General features: G+C 40.8%; 2 protein-coding genes across 32 annotated transcripts in view; both read right to left on the reverse strand.

Annotated features, from left to right (window-relative positions):
* The window catches only part of macf1b (microtubule actin crosslinking factor 1b), a 39,904-nt gene extending 29,987 nt beyond the window's left edge, over positions 1-9,917 (reverse strand). Inside the window, exons 1-3 of one of the 2 annotated variants that reach the window (XM_032519189.1) lie at positions 9,767-9,917; positions 9,550-9,608; positions 8,504-8,615 (exon numbers count right to left, since the gene is read on the reverse strand). In XM_032519189.1, the coding sequence (XP_032375080.1) occupies positions 8,504-8,615; positions 9,550-9,608; positions 9,767-9,892 (297 nt within the window). In that variant the 5' untranslated portion in view covers positions 9,893-9,917. Of the gene's footprint in view, positions 1-8,503; positions 8,616-9,549; positions 9,609-9,766 lie in introns of those variants that run through there. The other variant, XM_032519188.1, reaches the window with a different exon arrangement.
* Positions 9,918-10,678: 761 nt separating this feature from the next.
* Positions 10,679-20,302, reverse strand: part of LOC116691497 (plectin) — a 172,260-nt gene continuing 162,636 nt past the window's right edge. For 29 of the 30 annotated variants that reach the window (XM_032519163.1, XM_032519162.1, XM_032519161.1 and 26 more), the window contains 3 exons: positions 11,937-19,022; positions 11,637-11,747; positions 10,679-11,484 (listed from right to left, as the gene is read on the reverse strand). In XM_032519163.1, the coding sequence (XP_032375054.1) occupies positions 12,858-19,022 (6,165 nt within the window). In that variant the 3' untranslated portion in view covers positions 10,679-11,484; positions 11,637-11,747; positions 11,937-12,857. The remainder of the gene's footprint in view (positions 11,485-11,636; positions 11,748-11,936; positions 19,023-20,302) is intronic. The other variant, XM_032519152.1, reaches the window with a different exon arrangement.

The raw sequence follows: 20,302 nt of genomic DNA on the forward strand, positions 1-20,302 counted from the left end.
TGTGAAAAAAACTACAAAGTTTGCTAGGCCAAAAAGAACGTTAATCCCGAGATAAAAAATGTACGCAGTTTAAAATGGGTTGGCGTTAACACCGTTAATAACGCCTTTAACTGACTGCACTAATTATTTAGCATCAAACACAGCGTACAACTGATGGGAATGTCATCAAATTTGTGTTGTACTCTACTGCATTGGGTCATAAACCATGGTATTGGAGAAATTCAAATGTAGGCCCAAAGTCATTAGAATATTTTCATGAGGGACCTTGAATATCTGGAGCAAAGTGATTCATCCTCTGCGGACCACCATTGTATGAACAAAGTTTGTATGACAACCCATTCAATAGTTATTTAAATATTTCAGTCTGGATCATAATGCCTACCCTAGAACCACGCTGCTATTGTTGCAAAGCAATCATATAACAAGGCACTTTTTCTCAGTCTGTTGAATTAGTCAAATTAATGATTAGTCAAAGTTAAGATTTCAATAATTACATGTGGGTGTTGAGAACATGTTCTACCAGCTGTCACACAAAGCGCCCGACTTCTAATTTAAAAAACTGTTGACTATCAATAATACCTAGTTCTAGTCTAGTTCAAGGGGCGGCTGTGGCTCAGTAGTAGAGCGGTTGCCTGCCAATCGGAAGGTTGGTGGTTCAATCCCTGCCCCTGCAGTCATTGTCGAAGTGTCCTTGGGCAAGACACTGAACCCCGAGTTGCCCCCGGTGCTGCGCATCGGAGTGTGAATGTGTATGAATGTTTATCTGATGAGCAGGTGGCACCTTGTACGGCAGCCTCGGCCACAGTGTATGAATGTGTGTGAATGGTGAATGTTTCCTGTAGATGTAAAAGCGCTTTGAGCAGTTGTTAAGACTGGAAAAGTGCTATATATATACAGCACATTTACATTTTAATTTTAGTGTCCCTACTCATTCAACAACACTAAAAAACCTGAATGAATGGGCACTAAGGATAATGCTGGTGGTGAAATTAGGCTGTTCATTTTGCTTTGAAGCTGATTCAGGTTGTCATTACTGTCAACCCTTTTTTTTTTTTTACCCCCGCCCTCCTCCAGCCTTAATTCATGCAAATACTTATGAGAAAAGGAGAAAAAAATGAAAATACTTGTCACTGTGGTCAAAGAGAGAGAGAGAGAGAGAGAGAGAGAGAGAGAGAGAGAGAGAGAGAGAGAGTGAATTAAATAGAATGACCCGTGTGGGGTCAAGTTATTTAACCCCGGAGTACTGTAGTGCTGATGTAAGAGTTCTCAGCTCCCCCATTTGATTATGCTACAAAAGATATCCTGTATCTCACAACCTTGGAGAAGTACAGCAGGCAAGCAGGCATACATTATGAACCCTGCTTGCTGAAAATAAACAGCTCAGACCGTTAAACTGTACAAAACGCACACACTCACACATGGCTGTTCCGTTGGGTCACTTGGAGAGCTAATGTGTTTAGCTGTTTAATGAGCAACTAAGGCCCACATTCCCCGACCCCCCCTTTCTTTATTTGAAAGGAGCTGGCAGTGATGAGGCACTACTTTTTCCAGGAAGACATTGTTGTCAAACCATGACACCTGATCCCAGCTTTCAGCATCCTCCAGTCCCCTCTGTACTAATTAAAGGATTTTGCCAAAAATCTCTCCTCTCCATTTCATGGTAGGTGCACAGGGAGCCTTGCACACAGTTCTTAAAAAGACGAGCTGATGTGGTTAAAGAGCAGCTGGCACGCTGAGCTATGCGGTGATGCAATAAACTGCTACTGGCTGCAATAAAGAAAGCTCATCTTCTCGTCATCACGCTAAAGTGAGTTTCCAAAATGAATGTAATTCCAAATTAGCGTCCAAGTGGATCCTACACTTGAACATGGATCCCATGTATTAAAGGACCTGAGGGGAAAAAATGATGAATTTTACAGGCTTGTTTTCCCCCTCCTGTGCTTTCTCAACCTCTCTGCTGCCTTCAAATTGAATGGCTCCTCTACAGAACATGGTAATTAGCCCTCTTCATGAGAAATGAAAAAAAGAGGTGTTCCCTCTTAAGGGTCAAACCAAAAGCACCATTCAGCATGCACGCTGTCATTTATCACCAACAGAGGTTGCTTCCAAGAAAAGTGGATGAAAGGCTGAAGGGCTTCCCCGCTGGGTTGCCTGGACCCTGCTGGGCTGCCTGGATGCTGGAGATCACAGCCATGTGCGAGACAAGATTTAGCCACTTTGGGATAGAAGAACTCCACATTTTCCATTGAGCACAGGAAAAACAGGGGCAATAAAGGAAGAGGCCCCACATAGCCATTAACCCTGATAAAGTGTGTGAATTAAAGAATCTCTTATGGGAGAGATTACTTTAAGTGCTATGAGATGAAAATCTATTTGACACGCCAAGGTAGCGGGAAACTCAACTGGATATAACATTTAACTCTGCTCTTTAGAATAAATAAGCATTACTCATTTGTCTTGTAGGTGATTCACAGAAACGGAAACCAGCCCCACTTTTTTTGTCCTTAAGGTTATGACAGTGTCAGAGAGCAGGGATTGTGTTTGCTGGCTGTCAGAAACAGAGTGGAGAGGGTAATAGGCTGGGATCCCCCCCCCCCCTTCATGGGGCCTGATTATAACGTTCGTGTACAAGTCGTATTTGGGATGCAGCATCTGCCACGGGCCCAGGGAAACCAGAAACCTCAACAGAGAGCCTTTATCCAGAAGAGCCTCGCCAGCAGGGGGGGGCAAGGAAGCAGAAAAATATTTTGACTTTGTCTTAAAGGGAAGAGATGTCATTTTGACTTGGCATTGTCATAATATTGTAACACAATACAAAAATGAATTTAAAATTGCTATCTAAAGACATCCTATTTACCCTTACTCAGATGTGTAAGGATTTGATGTGTACAATACTGCCTGTGTCTGGTTAACACCACTAAGCTCAGCACAGCGGGTAATGCAACACATTCTTTGGCGTTTGTTACTGACGCACAACGTCCCCTGTAGCAGCTAGCCCTTTGCCGTCGACTTGTCTGAGACTCTTGGTGCTCTGGGTCAGCGTCGGTTATTGACACTCTGGTTCAGGACGTAAGTTAAACTGACATGCAGCACAAGAACGAGACAGTAAGTCAGGAAAAGATCCTGGGTGACCTCACAAAATGTACGTTTAGGTGACACGCGAGACACAACACCCAGTCCTGTGTGTGAAAGTCCTGTGTTGTTTGGCCCATCCCATTTTTGGTCATTACAATGCAATAATTAATATTGAGGACTTTTGATACACCAAACTATATTTTTTGCACAATGTGTATACAGACCCTTTATCTTGCAGTTTTTTAAAACTATTTTATATATGTATATAGTTGCTCTCAGGACTGTGCACCACATCACCCCCACATTTTATATTTTATATTTTTATATTTTGTGTTGACACTGTAAAGGGGTTGCTTGAATCTCATTGCACAGGTACGCACTTGTGTATAATGACAATAAAGACATTCTATTCTATTCTGTTCCATTATTTAACTAAACTCACAGCGCCACAGTCGAGCTGCTGTTATGCTCGATGCGTTCTATACAGACGCTAAAGGGTGATTTTTTTTTTTTGTCGGTATCTGACGCTGAGAGCCACTGACTAAGCATCAGTATTTTACAAGTTGGGAGCTAGAACAGGTTGGGTGGTGCATTGGTTGTGGCTGTAGGAAATCAATGCTATTGGTCACCCTTTACGTCTGTCTGTGGGTTTTACAAATGGTGACGAGGCGATTTCATCTGACTTTGTCTGAGAAAAACAGCTGAAAAAAATTGGATGTAGCTGTTCTGGAGCTTTTGATGGTATCACACAATCATCCTTAAGTTAGTCCTTTGTTAAATAAATCCCTAAAGAGCAACTCCTTATGCTGAGGAAGATCGTGTGATTTGACTGAAAGCTTCAGAGCAGCTGCTGAATAGACCTTGTGGAATCGCTACTGTGTAATCTAAAGTGCAATCTAGGTATCCTGATCTGGTGTAGTATATTTTTATTTGTTTGTATTAGCTAACTTCAAAGTTTTGAAGCAAATTATGCAAACCAACAAATTCGATGAATTTGATATGTTCTTTGAGTTCTTGGTCTATTAACAATCTCTTTTTATATTTAGGCTTTCCTGGTCGTTAAAGTGTATGCCAGTGTTTATGGGAAAAAAAAACTGTTTAAGATATGCCAGTGTATGCCTTGTGTTAAGGAGCAGGTGTGTGTCTTTCTCCTGTGTATTGTAGGTCTGTATGTGGGGTGCTGCTGAGGGGGGCCCTTATTCATCCAGCTAACTAACGAGTCCCTCAGGCCCAGACTTAAACCAGCAGAGCAGCAGACTAACAGCATTACCATGACAAAGGTCTGTGGTCGGATGCAGTATGATAAAGGCACGACAGAGGTAAAACAGACACCCACTTACTTTACACACTCATTGGGGGTCAGACTAAAGCCCTCCAAAACGTTCATGCTTTCATGATGTGAAAAGCGATGCCTGTACATCTCTCACGTCAGTCCCCAGGGAGACAGTGGCTTTGTTCAAACGGAGACAACATGGAACATGAAAAAATAATTTTCAACTAAGAACGTCTTGTGTTGAAGACTGTTTTCTCAATAACATGGTCAACCCGTTCGCACTCCGAAAGCGTAAAATAAGGATGTTTGGACAGTGGCTGTCCGCGTCTCATGCAACGAAAAAGTTGCCCTTCGGCGTGTGTAGAACGTAGAAGGGAGAGCAGCATCTAGACAGGGTTTATCGGGTAGTATGGCATAGGGAGGCTGGTCAGGGGGGATGGATGAGTCAAACACAGGACTTTCACCCAGGAGAGCAGGGTTTGTGTCCTGCATGTTTCCTTAACTTGTGTGTCACATGACCGTAAGCCCACCCACGACCTTTTCCTAAACCAAACAATCCCATTACCGCGAGTCACAGAACCGTATCCCCACCCACAACATTTTCCTTAACTTAACAAAAGGGACATCAATAGTCCCGACCAAGCGCGTGTTATATGACGCTAAAGGAGACGACCAAGTGCGTTTAATATGACGCTAAAGGAGACAACCAAGCGTGTGTTATATGGCGCTAAAGGAGACGACCAAGAGCGTGTTGTATAACGCTAAAGGAGATGACCCAGCGCGTGTTACATGACGATAAAGGAGACGACCAAGCGTGTTTTATATGACGCTAAAGGAGACAACCAAGCGCGTGTGTTATGACGCTAAAGAAGACAACCAAGAGCGTGTTATATGACGCTAAAGGAGACAACCAAGCGTGTGTTTTATGATGCTAAAGGACACGACCAAGCGCGTGTTATATGACGCTAAAGGAGACGACCAAGCGTGTGTTATGACGCTAAAGGAGACAACCAAGCGTGTGTTATATGAAGCTAAAGGAGACGACAAGCGTGTGTTATATGACGCTAAAGGAGACGACCAAGCATGTGTTATATGAGGCTAAAATATTTTTTAAGCTGAAAATGAGAAGCTTTGAGTTGGACTCCCTCACATGTCAATGTTTTAATTGAGATTTCATTGTAAGTGCATATTTGTTTTTCATGTGTGTGTCTTTGTACGTATGTAATGATGTGATGTAATTTTGATGCCTATCTTGGCCAGGTCTCCCTTGCAAAAGAGATTTTTAATCTCAATGGGTATTACCTGGTTAAATAAAGGATAAATAAAAAAAATAAAAAAAAATTAAGGAGACGACCAAGCGTGTGTTATATGACGCTAAAGGAGACGACCAAGAGCGTGTTGTATGACACTAAATGAGACAACCCAAATGCGTGTTATATGACGCTAAAGAAGACTTTTAGCGTCAATGACAACAACAAAGGCACCTGACCAAGCATCCGTATTTTACGAGATGGGAGTTAGAATATGTTGACATGGTAAAAAGTACAGTCAATTAGTGGCTCAGACATTCAGTCAGGACTATGGAACACATCCACTTCAATAGACCATAACACTAAATCCATCAAAAACTAGTTTTACTATAACAATACAAACAGTGAACCCTTCCCATCCCTTTGTGTAATTGATTCACAGTTCATTGAAGAAGGTGCAGTCACCCTTCACTAAGGATACTTAAATAAATCATTACCTCAGCGTCTGGCTGCACTAAGCTTCATCATGTAATCAAGCTCAATGGAGATGTTTCCTATCTAAAGGCTGAATTGTTCCATTGTATAAATTAAAAATATTCAGTCAGCAAAATCAGAGTTTTAATAACACATACATTTATCACAGACAGAGCTGCTTTGGAGATGACTCTGATTGGTTGAGTTAGACATGATGGGAGGAACCTAAGCACAACAGGTTTAATGGCCAATTAGACTAATAGGAAAAGGGACATGGGGAGATTAACTTGTTGACATTAGCAATGCTAAAGTTAGCTTGTTAGCTGACCTACTGTGACCACCAATTTGTATAAATCTGTTACTATTTTGATCAAAGGTGTATTTACTAGTCATGCTTGTCATTCAAAAACGTGTTCAGCACAAAATTTCCCAAAGATTTTACCCAACTGGTAAAGAAAATTCTGGCTGCAGCTTTGAATGACAATTATCACTGTACAAATATTGGTAGAAATGGTTGTATGGCAAAATCTACAGTTGGTTTTTTCAATAAATGCCTCCATAGTCAGATCTGAGTGCTCTTACCACAAAGATCCTGCTTTTCTTTTTTGTCTATCTCCTTGCCCCTTCCTCCAATCTGAGTCTAATGTCTTTTCAGCATGTGTGCTCATGTGTGCAGAGGGCCTCCAGTGCCAAGCACTTCTCTAGCCTGGCGGTTCAGGCCAGGCACAATAGAGCCTGATTCGCCAACCCCTCTGTCTCCCTGTGTGTCCTAAAGAAGTTTCTCGGCAGGAGTGGAGGAGGACCACCTCAGTATCCGTCTGAGCATGTCGGACTTCGTAACCTCTTTTCTCATTTCCGTAATGCTCAATTAACTTCTTAAAGTTATTAAACTCTCTAGCATGACTCATTGGTTCATTTTCCTCTTTGCTCTTTTATCAGAATAGTTCAGATATTCTTTACAGGTGCCAGTTACTGTTGAAAGTAGAAAAGATCTCAATCTGAATGCGATGGGGTGATATAGGTACAGAGAGACTTCATAGGATAAACAGAAGAATAAACAATTCAAATGATTATGGTTAATAGGCATTTTCATAGATGCAGTCCATACCAGTTCCATCAAAGATACAGTAAATCATATGTGAAATTAAACATTAGACAGCATTTTTCTCCCACTACGTGGATTCTAAAGCATCTCTGTTACGCATGCTTGCCCTGCACCATGGGAACGGTGGATTATATGAATGAGACTGAACTCTCACTGACTACATTTGGAGTCACATTCAAGTTCTTCGCTACCCACGCAATAGTCAAACCAGCATGTTGTAGTGCACGTTCTTTTCACTGTGTAAGATTTAAACCATCTTCAAGTGTAGCATTTTCAGTCTATTTGGTCACTGTTTTACCTACCAATGGCTCATTGTTATCCTTCTGTTGTTTTTTTTAAGCCATGCTAGCAATGTGGGCTGTCATTTGTTGGTCTACCACTTTGGACCAGAAGGGAATATCTCACCAACTAGTAGAATACTTGCCCCATGGTCCCCAGTAGATGAAGAACACAGATTGTGTAGATCCCCTGACTTATCAAATAGCGCTATCATGAGGTTGACATTTGCAGTTTTGAATGCAATGTCTGTAACAACTATATTGCCATGCAATTTAGATCCATGGCATGGCATTATGCATGTGGCCATTTGTGTTCTGCACATGATACACTTTCCTAGCACCATTTTCAAGTCAAGGTTTGATTTTTCTAACACTTTACTTTAATTTGTGTGCTAATCAGCAAATATTAGCATGCTAACACGCTTAACTAAGATGGTGAACATAGTAAACATAACAACTGTACTGCATATAACTGCATCAGCATGCTAGCATTGTAAGTGGGAACACAGCTGTGCAGAGCCACTAGCTTTGCTAGATGCCTAGATGATAATGCAATATTGTTGCGTCGTTTCCCAGTGTGATGAGATCATAGGGCCCCACAAATGTCTTTGTAGCCTTCAGAACAACAGTGGTTGAAGGACAGCGAGCGAGAGGGAGGGAGAGAGAGAGAGAAAAAGAGCAGTGACATGACAGATAGATTTCTTTTCACATAGACTAGCATGGCAGGATGCACAGTGTAAAGCTGCTGTTGTATGCTATGCATTGTACAAGATGATAGAAAAAAAATACAAGGTAATGAGAAAATATGATTGAAAAAAGAACTAGCTGCTGTTTTTCTAATTCTGACGTTTTTAGACTGAAGTAACTGATGCCTTATAATATTCAGTAACTTAAACATTTGCCGTGGGTGAAAAAAGCAATGTGACCTCAGGTGGAGGATCCGATGAAACACATGCTGTGCTTCTCTGACAACTTTAACATGGGATATAGTGAAAGAGAAAAAGGTACAGAGACGACAGAAGGCAGACAGACAGTAAACCCAACTAACCCTGGGGTCCAGAGGAGGCAGCCGCATCTCCATGCTCTTCAGCCACTGTCTCAGTGCTATGATTTGACCCCTGAACTCACACTGCCATTGACTCAAGTCCTCCATATCCCTCCTAAAACAGAGAGGAGCAATGTGAAGTGTGAAGAGTTATAGGAATCATCTTTTTCAAATATCTGAAATGCATAGTTAGCGAAATTTTAATTACTGACGTATTATAAATTTGGTTATATAGGGATAAATTGGTAACATGTTTTGCTGTAACATATCTATATATCTTTATACTGTCTGAAGCATTTGGTTAGTTAGTGTCATATCATGGGCAGCATAGCGCTGAGTTATATTATTCACATTGCACTCATATTGATATGTTGTATTTGGGAAATAACTGTAGGACTTAACAGGAATGCCTACTTTAGTGTTGAAATTGGAATGCTTGTGATGGCAGGAAGCAGAGAATGGGGGGGGGGACAGGCACAGGCACAAAAGCAAAGTCATGACCTGTACAACCGCAGGATGACGTAAAACAAAGCCTTCAATAAGTACTGTTGTTGTCAAAGGACAATATAACCAGAGCATAGAGAAATATCTCATTAGGGAGGCATGTGCTCTCTCTCTCTGGCCGCTGGGCTGCAACATTAGTTTTTTTGTTTGTTTCAGTATGTTTCAATTAGATGTTTTACACTGTGTGCTCACTTCACAATTCATAGCTGTCTTTGTGTTGCTGGCAAATGCAGACGCACCGGTCTACAAAGCTGATACAATTGAATTGAGACTGCGTGGTTCCTTTTAATCTGACGGTTGGTGACCACTTTCATTCAGACAGCTCTCACTTGGATTACAGTATTTGCTTCAGATATAAAACAAGTTCAATTCAAAATTATACGTGTGATGAACCTTTAGTGCTTGCATTGGTCATAATCCAAAACGGCTCTTAATATTTCTTTAAGGTTGAGTATTTAACTTGTACATATGTTATAGTTTAGCACGTATTCAAAGACACAAGTTAAGTTAAGAAGATTGAATGAAAGTCTTAGACATTAGCCTACCCATGTCTCTGATCCTGTGATGTAGGTGTTGGTGAGTCAAACAAAGCGCTTCCTTGATCCTGCAATAGACCATTGGAAGAAGAAAAAAAGAGATCTGTTCTTGTGTTTTTCTGACTTGTATTTACCATTTCCAGATGCTTGAGCTGAGCGTGTTTAATCAACAGTTCATTACTGTAGGATGTGATGATGTGTATGTGTCTCTTCTCTGTGGTCATACCTCCCTGTTTACAGCCTCTGCAGGGAGAGCTGGGAGGGAAAGGGTCAGATCAGAGTAGTCAAGGGAGCTGAGTGAAGAATTCTGGGAGGTGAATGTCCCGTTTCGTCTGTTGGCAGGCTCCTCCATTAAACCTAGTGGCTAATGTTGGCATATAGAGAAAACATATGGATCTCTGGTACAAAGGAACGGGGTGTCCATTCACAAGCATACAACTAATATCTGATAGAGAGGTGATTTCTAATGATCTAAATGGTGATTCAGGGTCTTTTACACCCTCATCAGGCCATTTTTAAGGGAACCTAAAACATGGGTCATATTCCATAATTATCAGCCTTCAACAACCTAGCCACACCCTCATTGATCTAAAAATACTGAATCCTAATAGCATGTATAGACCTCAGTGGGTTCATAACATCATCACTTGTGGAGCAGGTGTTGGACCAAGTAGCTTTGTTTCACCTGATTAACTTGCTTTCTTGGGGATGAGTGTATGTCAGACTAACACTGCCCTCATGTGGCCAACTACTAACTAACAAGTGCTTTTTTTCCAGAGGGACGATTAATACCACTGGGAAGCATGATTAACACTATTTTATCAATAGCAACAGAGGCAATGGTAAAGAAGGCTAACAATGTAAAATAATGGTATCACCCTTCATATACACTAGTGTAAGACATTCAGCTATTACCTATAATTCTATAAATCTCATAATATTAAAATAAAGAACTAGCTCTTCAACAGTTCTTGCATTGTGCTTTAACATGGCGAGATGTAACATAGGCATTATGTGAAGTGCCTTATTTTCATTATCAATACTGTTCCTATTTAATTTGAGAAAGCAGCACTAAAAAACATTCCACTCTTAAATATCCTTCAGATGTATGTGTATTGGTGCAGGAATGACAATGGGGCCTCTTCAGAGCATATTTATTTACAAAATAGTGTTAATGTCCAGAACATACATCAGAATCCATTCACCACATCAAAGCAAAATCTGCCCCATAAGCAAAAACAAACCAGTTAGTTTGTTAACTGATATATTCCTAATGATAAAATCAAATCTGCAGTTGTCTATATTTTACATCACCATTTTTTTCCCCAAAAACTTGTTTGTAAAGTTAGTGAAACATGCAAGGCAAATTCATAATATATCAAAAAACTTGATGAAAACAAAATAAAAACATTTACAGAGGTAAAACACATTAGAGATACATAACAGAAATACTTGCTGCGGAAAAATGAAGCAAAACAAATCTTTAAGCTCTTTTTTTCAGTTTGCAAAAGAAAATACGTGGCAAAATGTCAACTGAAATGAATTAATTTGATATAATACATACATTCATGTAATGTGGTGCTGTATCAAATATATCTTTTCCAAATGTATTGTTTTAGCATTTTGGCAGGACTGAATTCACAGAGAGATGATCCAAAAATATGCTGAGTGGACTTTTAAGAGCAGCTGAATGAAGATGTGCTGCTCTGCCACCACAGTTAATCCCAATTTAAATAGAAGAATACACATGCAGACGTGTGTAAGATTGGGGAGTGTTCTCTAAAACATTACAACACTATTAGGATTAAAGTAATAAATATATGAAAAAAAGTCATGAATGAAGTGTTCCGTGAAAGGTGTCCCAAGATGGTGTCAGGTTGACTCAGCCTCAGCATTCTTCAAATGTGATGTGCAATGGAAGAAAGGAAATACTCAATGGTAGATCTAGAAATAAAAGAAAAAAAACTATGCATTAAGCAAGAAAAAAATACAACTTAAATAAAACATGCAAAACAAATCATGATGGAAAGTACCTTGATCTTTGGCAAATGAAATGAACATGACATGCTGTTTTCAAAAACAGTCGTACACTGTACCTGTAAAGATGGGTGAGGATGACATGGACTCACAAATCCATCCAAGTTGAGGAGATCATATGATCCAGCCATCTGAGTATCTTTGTTGATATGTTGGATTCTGAGGGGCTGCTGCCAAAAGCACAAAAAAATGTCAATCAGCAGAAATGAGAATTGTTTTATAGAAATAGTTTACTAGTGGTATAATCATGGTAGTGTGCAGGGTTGGGGAAAATGGCATAATCCAGGCCCTGAGATGTGATCAATGTCAACTGAAGAAAACAGACAGCAAAACAAAAACGAAAGAAAAATTCAACTTACAAGAACCAAAATAACAGGATGCAGTTCCAGTATGGGTGAGCAGGATCAACTCTGACATCATCTTGGGATTAACCAGGAACACTTGAATGATGGTGAATATAAAGAAGCTAAAACTTGGAGTGTGTAAAACAATAGTAAACCCAAAGGATGTAAAAGTCCACTAAATATATATGGGCATTAAGTACAAAATAATGACAGATGTGAGACTGGTTTCAAAATGGTCTCCGTAATTTTAATTCTGGCACATCTCAGTGTTGTATTCCTGTAGTGTCTTGTTTTGTAGTGTCTAACAAGTGTATTCCTATTGGGTATTATATAGTTACCCGGGCAACATTTAACATACAAACATAACAAAATCTCTATACAAATTTTCAGAAATGTGAAGGCATCTATGTATTTTAGAATCTGTTAAAACATTACAACTGAGTTGAAATACAGTAGATATCTCATTAAGTATTGTCAAAAAAGATAAAAAATAGACAATTATCCTTGAATTTCAAAGGAATTCTGAAAAAATATCTCTTTGACATACATACAGTATATATTAGTTTCAGAAAGCACAAGTATACAACTTTGTGTAAAATGAAAACTATAAAGTCACTTAAAAAAAAGCAGAAATGTCATGCTTTGCTTTGAAAAATATAAACTGACTTGGTTATTAGTACTAAGGAAAATAATGTAATATCTAGCAATCCTTGGTTATGTCTCCATATATGAGGCACATGTTTAGACATCTGTTATACAGGGGGAAAAAATCAATAGGCTAGGCAATTCTTGATGTGACTACATGCAGGGCAGAATGAATAAATTATATTTTCTCTGTTACTGTAACTATCTTTGCTGTGAAAAACGCAATGTTAAGTGCACTATTATGGTTGGTTCTTAGACACTTGGGCTTTTGTTTGGAACAGATCTAGCTAATCAGAATCTGCGGCTGTAGCCAGTTGAAGAGGATGTGAAGGAGGAGGATGAGAAGTTCATGCTGAAGCCAGAGCCAGCATCAATGCTGCCTCTCCTGGAGCCTGTTCGGGATCCAGTCCTTGAGCCAGTCCGGGAGCCATAGGCAGATCCAGGGTTACTGACATTGTAGGGACTGTAGAGGCCTTTGCTGGATTGTGAGGAGGCCTCGAGGAGCCTTAGGCCAGTTCCTTCCTCAACCATGCTTTTGTCCATGACATCTTTATAGGAGATTTTGAGTTTGGTTTTTGGACAGGTTATGTATTTAGAATAAGCACCAACATCTCTCAGTTTCTGGGCAGTGCGTGCATCGATTGTGCCCTTCTTGATAGATTCATCTAGTGACACTCTGCTCTCGACATCAGGCTCAATAAGTCCACCAGTCAAATATTGGACCTCAAGGAAACGCTGCCCAGCCTCATAATACAACCAGCCTTTCTTTAGCGCCTGGGATGCGGACATCTTTACTTTAGTTCTTGGGTCTTCAAATCCATTGAATGCTTTTTGAGCCAGGCTGAGGCGATCAACCACGACTTTATCCACAAGGCCTTTTTCTGCAGCTTCAATGACTGTGAATCTCTCTCCGGTTGTGGGGTCAATTATTCCTCCCGTGCAGGCTTGGGCCTCCAATAATCTTTGGCCAGTGATGTTGTCTACCAGGTTTCTGTGTATGGCCTCAGTGATAGACACCTTCTCCAGTGTGTCTATGTCCAATATTCCAGCTATGGGGCCAGTCTCCTCTGATGGATCATTCCATATGACTGCAGGTGGTTTAATGGAGGGTATGGGGCTCATGGGAGAGGAGTAAGTGGAGCCAGTGGTGGAACCAAAGGAGGATGAGCGTGAGCGGAAGCCTCCCATGTTTCCAGAAAGCATGTCAGCAAATTCTGTGATGGATAGGTTTCCAGATCGGTATGTATCAAGGGCAGCCTGGTCAATGAGGCCACGTGTAAGAGCATCGTGAACATCATACTGTCTCCCTGACCTCCTGTCAATGATAACAGATTTGACAGTACCATCAGACGAGGTCATTGTGATCTCTTCCCATTCACACTCTTGCTCAGCAAGCTCCAGGTATGTTTGGTGGTCAATGAGTCCCTTCCTGTAGGCCTCATACACAGTCATTTCTTTGCCACTCTCAGGGTCTACGATGACAACTCTGCGTTTACGAACTGAGGATTTGGAGGAGGTCTTACTTTCCCGCTTCTTTTCTTTCAGTAGCAGGAGCACCAGGCCAGTGTCAGGATCGGTGATGCACCTCTCCATGAGCTGGAGGTAGGTTAGGTTTTCCTCAGTGTTGGGATCAAAGAAGCCCTTAGTGTCATCAGATGGATCTGTCAAGATCTCATTCATTTCCTCATCAAAGAAGCCACGTTTGTAGGCCACCTCAACCGGCAGGCGGTGACTTTCCTCTGGGTCAATGATTCCACCTGTGGCAATTTGGGCTTCCAGGAGACGGATACCATGATCTTTCAAGATGAGCCCCTTTTTCATAGCCTGGAATAGTGAGATTGTCTTGCCTGAATAAGGATCTCTATATCCTGTCACTGCACGTTCAGCAGAGAGGAGCTTGTCTTTGAATTCAGGTCCTACAATTCCCATTTTCACTGCTTCATTGACAGTCAGTTTGAGGTTTTTGATGGGATCAATGACATATCCTGTGGATGCCTGTGCCTCAAGGAGTTCAAATGCTGTGCCTGGCCTAATCATGTTCTTCTTCATGGCTTGGTAAATTGAGAAACGTTCCTTTGTGGACTCTAAGAATACACCAGCAATACAGCTTGTGCCCTCAAGGTACATTGATAGTTTCTTGCTAACCTCCTCCATTGAAATAACACCTTCATTCAGTTCAGTGACAGTCTGCTGGTCAATAATTTGTGAGCGGATCAGCTCCTCCATTGTGATCTCTTTCCTCAGACCTTTGAACATCAGCCTCTTGTCTCCCAGGGAGAGTAGGCGCAACCCACCATCTAACTTGCATCTCTTGAGCAGCTGTGCGTATGACAGGTCCTCGTTGGTGACAGGGTCAGTAAATCCTTTAACTTTGTCAGTCAGCCTCTCGTTGGTTTCCTTGTTGATGTAACCTCTTTGCATGGCAATGTCGGCTGGCAGGTGGAACTGGAATTCAGGATCAATAATACCACCGGTGGCAGTTTGTGCCTCTAACATTTTCAGAGCATAATCCTCTGGAACAAGATCCTTCTTCATGGCCTGGAAAAGAGATATGGTTTTCCCACTGTATGGATCTTTGTATCCTGTGACTGCTCTTTCAGCTGACAGAAGTTTATCATGGATCTCAGGGCCAACAACACCCTTCCGAACAGCTTCATCAACCGTCAGCGTTTCATTTTTAACTGGATCGACAATGAATCCTGTAGCAGCTTGTGCTTCTAGGAGGCTAAGGGCTAGTTCAGGTTTAATAAATCCTCTCTTCATTGCTTGGTATATGCTTATCTTGGAGCTTGAGTCTGTTGTGACCCCAGCAACACAGCCTGTGCCATAGAGATACTGTTTCACACTGGTCATCTCCATTATGTCACGGATGTTCCTCTTGCCCTGTTTAAGGAGGTTGTATGTCTCTAGGTCAATGATGCGGGCACTGTATAGCTCCTCAATAGTTATCATTCTCCTTATAGTCTTATATGACAGTGGATTATCATTTCTAATGATCTCTCTCTGCTCCATGATCTCAATGATAATGATGATCATCCGCTCTTTTGTGATTTTACCAGAGCGATATTCATCCATGAGCTTCTGCCTCTCTTGCTCGGGAAGCCAATTTGAGTTCATGATTTCCCAAAGGTTCACTGGTTTATCAGCAAGCCCCTCGATTGGAATGTCAATCTGTGTGCTGGTCAGGTCACTTTGTGTTTGTTCCTCTGTGTAAAGGTATGTCTTCTCAACAACAGTTGGAGACTGGGGTTTAGAGAGTGGAAGGATATATAGGCCGGTCTCTGGATCTTTTTTGCACTTGTCTTTAAGCTGTCTGTAGGTAACATTAACATCTGTTTCTGGGTCTGAGAAAGCTTTGTTATCATCAGATGGTTCAGATAGGGTCTTGGCCATTTCTTTGCTGAAAATGTTCTTCTGATATGCAACATCAGTTGGGACACGGTGGCTGTTTACAGGGTCAATGATTCCTCCACTAACCATCTGTGCCTCTATCAGTGGCGCGGCATGCTCTTTCAGGATGAGATCTTTTTTCACTGCTTCAAAGAGGGAGATTTTGTTGCCCGTGAATGGATCTTTATAGCCAGTAACAGCTTTTTCTGCAGAGAGAAGTTTTTCATGTAGCTCTGGACCAACAAGACCTGACTTCACTGCCTCATCTACTGTCAGGCACTGGTTCCTCACTGGATCTACAAGGAACCCAGTGGCGGCCTGGGCCTCAAGAAGTGAAACACCCGTGTTGTGTCTGAGGAGTTTTTTCTTCATGGCCTGATAAATGCTCATTTTCTCTTTGGTTGGCTCCAGGTAGATGCCAGCAATGCTATCAGAGCCCTGGAGGTATTTATTGACATTGGGATTCTGACTGACTTCTCTGGGTGTTGTTTTGCCTTGTTGAAGGAGGTCAAAGGTTGGTTTGTCAATGATTTTGGAATCATACAGAGAGCCTGCTGGGACAGGAGCTCGGAGTCCCTTGAAGCTGGACTGTTCTTGTTTCTTGGCCTCTTTCTCATTTACAAATGTGATGACAATCTTGATTATCTTTTCAATTGTAATCTTTCCTGACCTAAACTGTCTGAGCAGGTCAAGCCGTTGTTCTTCAGTGAGATATTCAGAGTTGATGATTTCCCAGATGGTCATCTTCCTGCCCTTAAATGGTCCAGAGTCAAGTTCCACAGTTGCCTGAGTCATAGCCTCCTTTGTCTGGGCATCAGTGTATGTTGGCTCCTCTTTTGCATTGATTGCTTCGTCAGAAAGAGGCAGAAGCTGGAGACCAGTTTTCTTGTCAGTGACACATCTCTTAAAAAGCTGTGAGTATGTGACATGTTCTTTTGTGTTGGGGTCTAAGAAGCATTTAGTTTCATCAGTGGGACTGTTAAGAATCTGCTTGATTTCATCATCAAAATAATTTCTCTTGCAGGCCACATCATGAGGAATGTGATAGCTGTTTACTGGATCAATGATGCCGCCGGTGGTCATTTGGGCATCAAGCAGTCGGATTCCTTGTTCTCTAGGTATGAGATCTTTTTTCATTGCCTGGAACAGAGATACAGTCTTTCCAGTGTAAGGATCTTTGTAACCCGTAACAGCTCGCTCTGCAGATAGCAGTTTTTCATGCAGCTCAGGACCCACAACACCTGCTTTGACAGCTTCATCAACAGTGTACTTCTGATTATGAACAGGGTCAACCAAATAGCCGGTTCCTGCTTGGGCTTCCAGCATATTCAAGGCAGGCCCGGCTCTCATCATGTCTTTCTTCATAGCTTGATAGAAGGACAGTGTCTCCTTGGATGAATTGATGACCACACCTGCAATGCAGTTTGTTCCCTTTAGTGCTTTGTGGACAGGTTCTTTTTCAGACACCTCTTTGACTGTCGCATTGCCCTTGTGCAATTTGTTGTATATGTCTTTATCAATGATTTTGGATTCCAGGAGTTCTGTGGCAGGGACAGGTGCTCTCAGACCATCAAAGGTAATCTCATTCTTCTTTTCTTTTTCCTCTGCCACAGTAATCACAATCTTAATGATTTTTTCAATTGTGATTTTGCCTGTCTTGTATTGACGGAGAAGGTCCTTCTTTTGGTCATCAGTGAAGTACTCAGAATTGATTATTTCCCAAATGGTGACAGTCTTTCCCTTGAATCGTCCAAATGGTACAGACACCGTTGTTTTGCTGAACACATCCTTGGTCTCCTCCTCTGTGTATATACTTGAGCACTGAGCAGCTTTGTCTGTGATTGGCAGAAGAAGCAGACCAGTTTCAGGGTCAGTGGTACATCTTGCCATCAGCTCAGAATATGTCAAAGGCTCCTGAGTGCTGGGGTCAAAGTATCCCTTTGTGTCATCTGAAGGTTTTTCCATTATCTTGTTCATTTCAACATCGAACAGTCCCTCTTTGTAGGCTGTTTCATTGGGTACACGGTGACTATTGATTGGGTCAACAATGCCACCAGTTGCAAGCTGAGCTTCAAGGACTCTGATGGCATGATCATGTTCTATCAGACCCTTCTTCATAGCATCAAAGACAGATGTCCTCCCACCAGTGTATGGATCTTTGTAGCCTACAACTGCCCTCTCTGCTGAAAGCATTTTGTTGTGCAGTTCAGGGCCAATCAAGCCTTCCTTGACAGCCTCATTAACAGAAAGTTTCTTGTTCTTAATTGGGTCTACAATGTAACCTGTGGCTGCTTGGGCTTCAAGAAGGATTATGGCTGTGCCTGGAGTAATCTTCTTGCCTTTTGATGCTTCATAGATTGACATTTTTTGATTAGATGGTGTAATAACACCAGCAATGCAGTTCTTTCCTTTAAGAATTTGATTCAGTTTTTCAGTCTCCCCAAGCTCTTGAACAGTGGTATTGCCTTTTTTTAGCTTGTCAAACTCCTTCTTGGATAAGAGGCCCACAGCATGAAGTCTGCTTGCAGGTACCTTATCACGGATGCCATCAAAAGCCAAGGGATCTGGTCTCTTCTCCGCACTGTCTACTGTATCACCGGCAGTTTGGCCATTGTAAACCTTCTTTGTTGTCTCAACCATTGTAACACAGATTTGCTCTTTGTCAGGGACTTCTTTTTGTGCTTCCTCAAGCTGATGTAGCTTGTCGCGCAATTTCTGGTTCTCTTCTGCGAGTAGCCTTTCCTGGTCGAGTCTCTTCTTCTCCAGTTCCTGCATTTCTTTTTGTTTGTTAAGCATTTCTTTCTCAGCCTCTTTTTGTTTATTGAGGGCCGCGTCCATAGTAGCGTAGAGTTTCTTCTTCTCCTCCTCCATCTGTTGTCTCTGGCGTTCTTGTTCATCTTTGAGAGCTTTGGCCTTTTTGACTTCCTCATCAAACTGACTCTCTAGACGCTTTTTCTCATCTTCAATTAGCTTCTCCTTCTTCAAAAGCATCTCCTTTTCTGTCAGGAATGTCTGCTGGAGCACTGTCTTCTCATGTTCGATTTGTTTCTGCTGTGCATCAGCCATCTGAGAGAAAAATATAGAAAACACAAGTTACAATAGGTATATAAGTGAGGCACATATATTGTATAGATTTTTATTTCTCCACATTTTTTATTTTGTTTATTTAATTTGTAATGTATAAAATGTGTACAATGCACTCTGCTTATGGAGATAACAGTAATCCCTAATTTAAATTATACAAGTGTTTTTCTACATTTACAAAATTGATTGTGCAGTATATATGTTTACTAAATGTACTCATTATTTAGGATTCTTATATCCAGATTCAGGATCATAAATTGTCATTGTTTGTATTTTTGCAGACATTCTATAGTCCAGAACAACAACAACCATGACAATCATACATACTCCAAATAATTTACTGCTACTTGCAGTGGATTGTGTTAACTTAGATAATGTACTGCATCTACAAAACTAAATAAATATAAGTGAGTTCAGAATAATACATTTATATTTATAATGTGTAATATGTTGCGTATCAAGAGGTCACACTGCAAATATAATTAAAAAGTATCCTAAATATTTGTGTAAAAATTAGGGTACTTTACAGTGTCCCTAAATGCACAACACACTGCAAATTAAGAAAATAAACGCAATTTATTATCATTTTTTTTCCAAGGTAACTTTACCTAGCTACCATATAGCATATAGTTTCACAAATACTTGTGTGTATATTGTCATATTATTTAAATGGAAAGCATATTATCACAAAAGGATAACATTAGATGCACACTGCAGATATCTGCAATACTGTTTGAATGATGTGATCAAAATGTTAAAATAATCAAAATATTTGACTGCATTTTAACTTTTTTTTAGTGTATCCTTGAAACAGTTTCCGTTGTGTTTTCTATATTTGCAGCGTGTTTCCATATGTGGTTGTTTTCTGGATTTGCAGTGTGTTTCTGTATTTGGTTGTTTTCTGTAATTGCAGTCTGTTTCCATATATTTTCTATTCTTAAAGCTTGTTTTTTGTCTATCTGTCTGTTTTCTTCATCTGCAGTGCATTGAGCTCTCAGGTCCACCGTAGTACTCTGCATAGAAGTGTTAAAAATCAGTTAATAAACATCTCTAACACGGTAAAGCTGGATTATGATGATCTAGATTTGACAAAGTCTATAGTTTTAATATAAATGTGAAAGCTTTGACAAACTGTCAATAAATTGGTAATTGCTTTTTACCATAATGCTATTTTGCTGGCTCTCACTTGTTTGGATTGAACCGTTGTGTTATTTAATGTGTTGCAACAGGGGAGCAATTGTGTTGCATAAGACGTTGGTGCT

This window comes from Etheostoma spectabile, chromosome 6 (genome assembly GCF_008692095.1).
Source record: "Etheostoma spectabile isolate EspeVRDwgs_2016 chromosome 6, UIUC_Espe_1.0, whole genome shotgun sequence".
NCBI lineage: Eukaryota > Metazoa > Chordata > Actinopteri > Perciformes > Percidae > Etheostoma > Etheostoma spectabile.